Source organism: Syngnathus acus, chromosome 24 (genome assembly GCF_901709675.1).
Source record: "Syngnathus acus chromosome 24, fSynAcu1.2, whole genome shotgun sequence".
Taxonomy (NCBI): domain Eukaryota; kingdom Metazoa; phylum Chordata; class Actinopteri; order Syngnathiformes; family Syngnathidae; genus Syngnathus; species Syngnathus acus.
Window position 1 is genome coordinate 6,170,204 of NC_051108.1, and position 8,094 is coordinate 6,178,297.

General features: G+C 44.7%; 1 protein-coding gene and 1 long non-coding RNA gene across 3 annotated transcripts in view; one reads left to right on the forward strand and one right to left on the reverse strand.

Annotated features, from left to right (window-relative positions):
- The window catches only part of LOC119117678 (1-phosphatidylinositol 4,5-bisphosphate phosphodiesterase beta-1), a 35,229-nt gene extending 27,378 nt beyond the window's left edge, over window positions 1–7,851 (reverse strand). The window contains exons 1-2 of one of the 2 annotated variants that reach the window (XR_005096574.1): window positions 7,489–7,851; window positions 4,621–4,698 (exon numbers count right to left, since the gene is read on the reverse strand). Coding sequence is in view for 1 of the 2 variants with exons in the window: in XM_037244103.1 (XP_037099998.1) it covers window positions 4,621–4,698; window positions 7,489–7,587 (177 nt within the window). In the remaining variant the exon portion in view is untranslated. The remainder of the gene's footprint in view (window positions 1–4,620; window positions 4,699–7,488) is intronic. The other variant, XM_037244103.1, reaches the window with a different exon arrangement.
- On the forward strand, window positions 2,327–3,651 carry LOC119117681. Its single transcript, XR_005096575.1, has 2 exons — window positions 2,327–2,839; window positions 3,065–3,651. It is a non-coding gene; the product is annotated as an uncharacterized LOC119117681 (long non-coding RNA).
- Window positions 7,852–8,094: the final 243 nt, after the last annotated feature.

The following is an 8,094-nucleotide window of genomic DNA, read 5'->3' on the forward strand; positions in this document are numbered from 1 at the left end:
TTTTTGGTGCCATCTGTGCTCTCGAGGGTCTGCTCTTCCATCTGTCTGAGCCTCCTTCATGGCCTCCTCACGCAATGGAACATCCATGAGATCGCATCTCCAAGTCCTTGCAAATGCAAATGTGGACACTGGTGGAAGAAAACTAGACGAGGAGACTTCTGGGGTGAATCGTACCTTGTGGTACACAAATCGAGTTTCTGTTGCAGATGATCTCTTAACCTCAAACCTTCTTGTTTGACACGTCTTGTATCTTCGGATTGCTTAAAGATATTTCTTATCTAGTCTCCGTGCAGCTTTTCCACATCACGATCGCTCGTGCAAGAACTCTACACTGAGAATCCTTTGAGGATCAAAGCGAAGACCGTCGCTTCGTCACCTCGCTAGCTCAGGCGCCACCGCAAACGGCATCCGGGGTGGGGTGTCTTTTGATATCAGGACAAAGCGAAGCGGGCGGTGAAGAGAAATCCATTCATCATTTGCTCTCTGCGGTGAAATCTATCATGTCTGTGTTAGGTCTTTCCGTTGGCGCATTCCCGATACTCTTACCGGTTAGCATTTTACCTTTCTGACAAGATCGATGGGTTCAAAGATTATCAGTGTAAGAATTTGTGGAGGATTGTTTCTTTGTTTCACACTAAAAGAAGGCAAAAATATATTTTAACCACCTGACCCACATTTGGACTCGAGCCCTTCTACACACTGGATTCCAATTGGTTCATTCATATCACCTGACTATGATGTCATGAGTTCTCGGGGAGTCGGGCATCCACCACAGAGTAGAAACAGTTTCCTTGCCAACGAGGTTTTGGGATTCCATGATTCCACTCCTTTCCTTTCCTTGAATCCGATACAGCCTTATCAGCGCCGACTGAAATTCAATTGAAGGGGAGTAGTGGGGTGATGCACGACTGACCCACATTGGTGACACACTTGGTTCGCCAAGTGTAACCACCAGGTGACCAAATGCGACGACGGAAGAGGTAAGCTGAATATCGGGACTCAAAGGCAATGGTGCGCCTAATATTTTGGCCCCAGGAAGGAGCGAAATATTTGGAAATTATGCGAGTGAACGCAAGCTATGCAGTTTCTTCTAATATGCTTGTAAATGATTAAACAAGATAGCTCAACGAAGGGGGGAGGTGGGGGACTCAGGTCTGCGTTATTATGACTACTTACTATCCCACTCACCACTCAACATCCGTCTCCACCCGGCATGATGGAGTTAAAGATCTTTTTCTACTTACCAGTCGCCCACTCGATTTCTCACCGCTCATTGGTTGACGTGCGGCAGGAAGCAATAGGAAATGGCCGTAACGCAAAAAAAAAAAAACTAATTGCCCAAACAACGAAATGGGCCTTGAAGTGGAAGTCACTTGCGTAACTATAAATTAATTCTATAGCTATAGCAAACAACTGACAGACTAACACAGTTTATGAATAAAAGAAGCTTCAATAAACACGATAAAACGTCTTCCTGTTTACAAACGAGAGAAGAGGACAACATCACGCTTTTTGTCCTTTGCCAAGTACCAAAGCCGTCAAACTAACTTCAAAAGACGCTTTCATTCCAAAGGGCTCCCCGAGGGAAGCCAGCACATGGCTGGCAAACGACTTTGTTGCCAAAAAAAAAAAGTCACATGAAGTGGACTGCCATGGCGATCAATTTCAAATGTCAGTTTAGAAGAGTGAGCGCTGTGTAAATGCCGACGTCGGATTGGCCGTGATTAAAACTAATAGAGCAAATCCGCCGCCGAGGGATTTAATGAATCCCTTTAGAGCCGCCAACATAAACAGTTTTTGGAGATCTATAAGTGACGGCACACAGGCAGAGGTGTTAATCAGGAATGGATGGGAAGGGGATAAGACAAATTGAGGCAGTTGCTCCTCTAAGGCTGAGCCATGAATCCATTTTAGTGATTAATTATTAATTTATTTTTCTCACAATAATGAATTTATTTATTTATTTTTATTTTTTTAGCAAGAGTAAGTTGATGGAGCAAGTAGAAGCTAATAGAAAAAGTACCACTGGGAGTCAATCGCGATTTCCAGGAGAGTGAAGCCCATTCCGGACAAGCGCGGCCCACTGAGAGGAGCTAAAAGGTGTTTTGTAATTCTCAGCGGTAACTTGCGGCTCCGTTAGAGCTTCTTCTCACCGCAGGACGGTTGAACCTAAGTGGCACTTCCTCCTTGAATTGTAAAACGATTCTCAATTAGCTGCCACGTGATTAAGTTGCCAGCTTTGACGGCATGAATCAACACGACCGATCATCTTTACTTTAATAAGCGGCCCAGAAATGGGCCGGCATCTACATTATAAATACCTGTGCCCCACGAGACCATGAGACACTTAATCACCCTCTTTACTCCTCTGGCAGATTCTCGCCAGGCAACCAGACGCAGCACTTTGGAACAGACTGAAAAAAGAAAAAAAAAAAAAAACGAGAGCGCGGTTCTCAAAAGCAGAAAAAGTCCAAATCGAAATTCAAGAGCAGCTAATCCCTCCTGTTTTTTTTTTTGGAAGGGGCAAAGAAGCTAATCCTGTTTTTCTGCTTAGGACTCGTTTGACACGTCCACTTAACAATGCGTCAGGTCAACATTTCATTCTCTCGGAGTGATGAAAGCGGCAAGAAGCAAGCGTTGTCGGAACGCCGGCCCGGCTATCATAACACTTAAGTGGCCGACCGATAAATAACCGATATAAAACGTTACAGTCCCCAGACATATAAGGTCAATATTAATAAAAGCCTGGCCACACAATCGCAAGGCATAAAAATGGAATTAATGTTGGAACGTTACTTTCTGAATATCAACAAGCTCAGGCCTCAGGATCCGTCTGGAGGTAAGCCAGGAAAAGATCTTTTTCTGAGTCCTATTCATGCCTTTGCAGAATAGAAGAAAAGACTCACATAGTAAACGGAACTCAAATGTGTTGCTTAGTGAAAATGGGACTTTTTGTCCCTCTCACTATTTTCCGTCTCTCTTAGACTGTTGCAAAATGATAGAAAAGGGGGCACCGGCGTGCCAGGCTGTAACTCGTTTGAGGTCACAATTCACTTTCCTTTAGATTGGCTGTGGATTTATGCTGTTGCGCCTCTCTTCTCTCAGAAGTGCTGACGGGGAAAAGGAGGGGGCAACAAGCGTCGGCGATCAAGGAAAATTGCTGCGCTCAGGGGGAACAGCGAATTCTGCAGAGACGGACAGACGGACGGATGGCGAGGAACGTAGTCAGACCTCATTTTGAGTCTTTTGTTTGTCCGATCGAGGGGGAAGGAGCAGCATTCTCAGGGAGATGAGCGGCGGCCGAACGAGAATGTGACATTTGCAAAGGTGGCGTGAGAGCGGTCGCATGGCAACTACAAGCAAAAGGGACGGACGGGGTCGTTTTACGTCGGCCTCTCTCAGTAACGGCAATTATTTTTAAACTCCGAAAGAAGCACCTGTTCCGAGCGCTGGTATGCGTTACCACTGTGGTTGCCCTCACCGGACAATTCATTATGTATCTCGGCACACCCGATTCGAGCAAATACCGCTTTTGTTCGTGAGGCATTCCAAAACAAAGTGTTGAGGTCAAACTGTCAGGTAATGTTTTACACAGCATTTTAACTTTTGTGCAAGCGTGAAAATCAAACTGGTTGGGTTGTAGTTTCTCAAGGAATGCCAGGAATGCTTTTACTCTGCAGGCTATCATGCCCGTCCCCCCTGGACGTAGGTGCTGCTGCTCAACAGATGTGCGGCGAGAACACGCGACGGCTCTATAAACACGAGGCGACGTTCGCGGAACCGCATGGCCGCTTGCGCATGTCCTAATAGAGCCTTGCTGGGGCTCCACTCGTTACCAGTAATACCAGTTTTAAGGAGTGGTGTCAGAGCGAAGTGGAGACCACACACAAAGATGCTAACAGCACAAACGTAGCATTAGCAAAGAAAATAAATCCTGCTGTATATTTAGAAATGTAATTAAAGAGAAATAATGCACAATGAAAAAGACCTGTTGTTAAAATACTGCAAAAAAAAAAAGCACTAAAAGTGATTTGTTTCCGCAAACCTCGTTGTGTACACTCCAAGTGACCTTTAGCGCATGTAGCATGTGTAAACAGAGCGGAAAGCCCCTCAGGTGGTGTTTGTTGAAGGATGTTCTTTCTTCACCGTCTACATCTAAAGTTACCCGCCGCCGATTGTCCCAGACTGCCTTCGCACGGCGTGCTAATACAAATTAGCGCTCGGGGAAGGTTCAGTCGCGTCAGCAGATCTCCAGATGCGGGCCAACATAAAATCAATGAAGGCCATTTAATAGACACGCACGCACGAATAGAAACGGCAAGTCTGGGTGAGTTTACAGACTGCTAACAAAACAGAGCGAGTTCCGAGGCTTGGAGAGAAACAATAGGAAACGTTTAAATCTCACAGGTGTCGAGTTAATGCCTGAATCAAATATTTGATTTCAATGTCACCGAGTCTCCATCTTAGCTTTTACAGTCAGGACGTTAGCTCCCTCGGGAATCGGGTGTTAATACTTTTAACTGGCAACCTTTCACGCACACGTTTTCTTTGCTTTGGGGATTATGACGACATTGTGTTTGTACTTCAGTTCGATCGCACCGCGAGTAGTAAGACGCTCACCTTGTTCTGGTCGGTCCAGTAGAGGAAGTAGCCTTTGGGGTCGACGGTTACCGTCACGGTGCTCACGGTGGTGGAGTCCTACAAAAAAAGACGAAAGAATTGTTTAACTTTCCAAGAAATGAAAGGTTTGCACCTGCGTAAGATTTCCAGATGAAGGATTTCAAAGAGTAAATAAGAAAAAGGCCTGACGACCACTAGAGGTCCCCGAAGAGCAATTAATAGAGCTTAGATTTTATTATCGGCAGAAATAGAGAGCCCCGAAATGTAATTTGCTTAGGGTCCCGTGGAGACGCATCGTGCGTGCCTGCTCGCCTCATTTTATTTTTTTTCCGCACCTCAGTTGACTCCAAGCCTTGTGCAAACACACACTTCTGACCCTCAGGCCTGCTGGATATTATTGGACGCATTTATATAAAGAGACACGGAGCACAAGTTCACCTGAGCGCTACATCTTTGAGTTGAGCGAGGGCAATGCTGCATTTGTGGGCAAATGTTCAAGGGGGGGGGGGTTCTAATGAGGTCTCTATCATGACATTTGCCAATAATGCTAATTGCCGGCATCTGTTGTGTGTTGTATTGGATCGAGACCCCATCTGGTGCAGGCGGGGATGCTATCAAAGGCTCTGACATTAAAAGGGTCGAAAGACGCGATATTCCATTAGCTTTCCAGTTCAAATCTCGAGAAGACGACATGGCGGAGTTGCGGCGCTATGGCAACCCACGGTTTGCCGATCCTGATCCGGTAACGCCGGGGACGTGGGGAAGCATGCTAATCGTAAGTCGATTAGGATTTGCTGGATGGTGCGTGCAAATAGGTTCATGGGTAGATCGCATAAGGCGGCTGATGGATTTCTTTATAAAAATGCATTTCTCAAATAATAATGAATATTTTTTCATTAAATTTAATGGTATTTATATGAATAATAATATATGTAACGCCTTAGGAGGTAATTCTAGCTGGCCATACAAAAGACATATTCCACCACGTTAATGGGATTTCTACAACTCCCATTGAGCCTGATGACATCTTTTATTCGACAGCATTAGAGCAGGCAGCACGACAGCTTTTTACATAAAAAAAAAAAAAGAAAATGTGTTGACAGTGACCCAACATGATCCGCATGCCAACATCTGTCACTTATCTTTAAGACGACTCATTTTGGATGCCTGCCTGTGCTCCACTCTTACTTAAAGATTCACTGCTGCACGATGGCTGAATGAAATGAATCAAGCGTCAAAAGGCCCTAACGCACAGAACTGTGGAAATATCGGAGAACAATGGCAAATAAATTGTGTGCGGTAAGGGAATAAAATGCATAATCAACTCATTTTCTTCTGTGTAAAGAGGAAGGAGGTTCACGAAAAAATATTTTGTTTTTAGGAGATACGACTTCTATTTATTGAGACTACAGTAAAAACTCAAAACAATTGCAAATCATCTTTCCCCATTGAAATGAATGGAAATGCCGATAATTCGTTCCAGCATACCAAAAAATGTTTAAAAAAATGTTGCACATGTTCAAATACCCCCCCCGCCAAAAAAAAAAAACCAACAACAACATAAATTTCTCAATCCACTGCTGTGAATGAGGAATACCGGAATAAAACTGACCCTACAGGATTAGCTGCAATTACCGGCTTGTACAATTTCCTGTTAAGAGATGTTCAAAGGTTTCATCTGAAACCACAATAGCACCGAATTTGATTTTCATCTCCAGAGCTTTAGCATTCTCTCTGTCCATTTGTCTGCTTGTCTGTGGGTTCTTTCCATCCAGCCTCACAGCAGGAGGAAAGAGGAAGGAAGACGTGCATGGGAAATTAAACAAGAGAAAGTATCTGAGCTCATCTTTCCCAGAGTGTTATATTTTTACAGGGAAAAGAACGAGGCGGGCATTTTGTTCTGGAGTAAGGCCCACAACCACAAACGGTCAGTACACAAACATGGACGGGTTGGGGGGAAAACACCTCGTGGACTTCTCGAAACACACCATTCATGAGAGTCAGAGCCAAAATAATCCTAAAATTAGGTGGCTCGTTTGTCCCATGCTGGGAAATACACCGTCATTATTTTTCAGAAGAATATGCATGGTCACATTTAATGAACTAAATAGGTCAAACGCAACCTACAAACTGACTGGAGAAAACAAAACACTTGCTGTACTGTAAATAACAAGCATTCAAATGAACTACTAGGGGCTATAAAACAACAGCTCATTGATTTAGGGTCCTGGAATGACATCACAGTGCATGAGTCACCTTAGTGGATGGACTGAAAATTGTGTATTATAATTAAATGTTGTATACGATACATCCTTGTGTTTGAACGAGTCACCGTTGAAATAAAAATAGAAATTCAACAAATAATTGTGAGACGATAAAAAAAAAAAAAGATATTTCATTGAGTAGTATAAGCAACTGGGCAAGATGCAGCAGCAGCAGCCAAGCGCGGGATATGGCTATTTGCTGGAACTACTCAACTGTGGATATATTTGACATGCCACTCAGATGGCAGCGTGCAATCAATTTTAATCAAGGTCATTTGTCTGAAGCACAAAACAGGCAACGATAACAAAGAGGGGGGGGGAGCTCGGAGTGGAAGGGGTGTGGGGGTTAAGATGATGATAATGATGATTAGTCAACTCAAGTCATGTAACAGAAATTAATTCAAGTTTAATTTCAATAACACCCTCACGCACGCGCGCGCCTACGATACGAGAAGGTGTGTAAACAAAGCATGTGAGCACTGTCACATCCATCCATCCATCCACTCGAGCACATTGTGTCATCATAACTATGCAATCAGCACAACGAAACCAAATCACTGCATGCGCACACATAAGAAGAATACAATCTCTGCTGGTGACTCACATCATCCCATTTCATGAATTTGTTGCCCCGTCTGAGGCTCTCGGGCACGGACACCGGCTTGAGCTGCAGCGCGTGGACTCCTGGCTGAGCCCCTGCCATCTAGTCCACCACGCGTGAGAAGAGGGAAAAAAAAACAAAAGTCAGCAGTCTGTCTACTCCTCGTTCCTTTAGAGACCCCCACGCCCCCCTCCCCCCTACTAAATGACAGGCTTCCTTATTGTTATATTTTTTTTTTTCCCCGACAGAGCCTCCCAGCACGGTCGCTGTCAGTGCGCCTCGCAGCCCTGCATCGACGGCGGCAGCGTGTCCTGGGTTTCTGTGTGTGCGTGTGAGTGTGTGAGGGGGCGGGTGAGTGGATGTGAGTCGGCTTCACAGACTGAATGACTGATTTGGAAAGACTGGAGGAGCCATGAAAAGACAGAGAGAAAAAAAGAGAGAGAATGACCACGAGAAAGAGAGGGAGAGAGAGAGGATTGAAGGCAATTTGGCGCCCCCGTGTGGCTGAGGTAATAAGAATCCACAATTAGTGGTGCCTTGCGATCCGAGTTTAATTTGTTCCGTGAGCACACTTCTCATAATACTCGTACAGTAGCTCAAATCATCTTT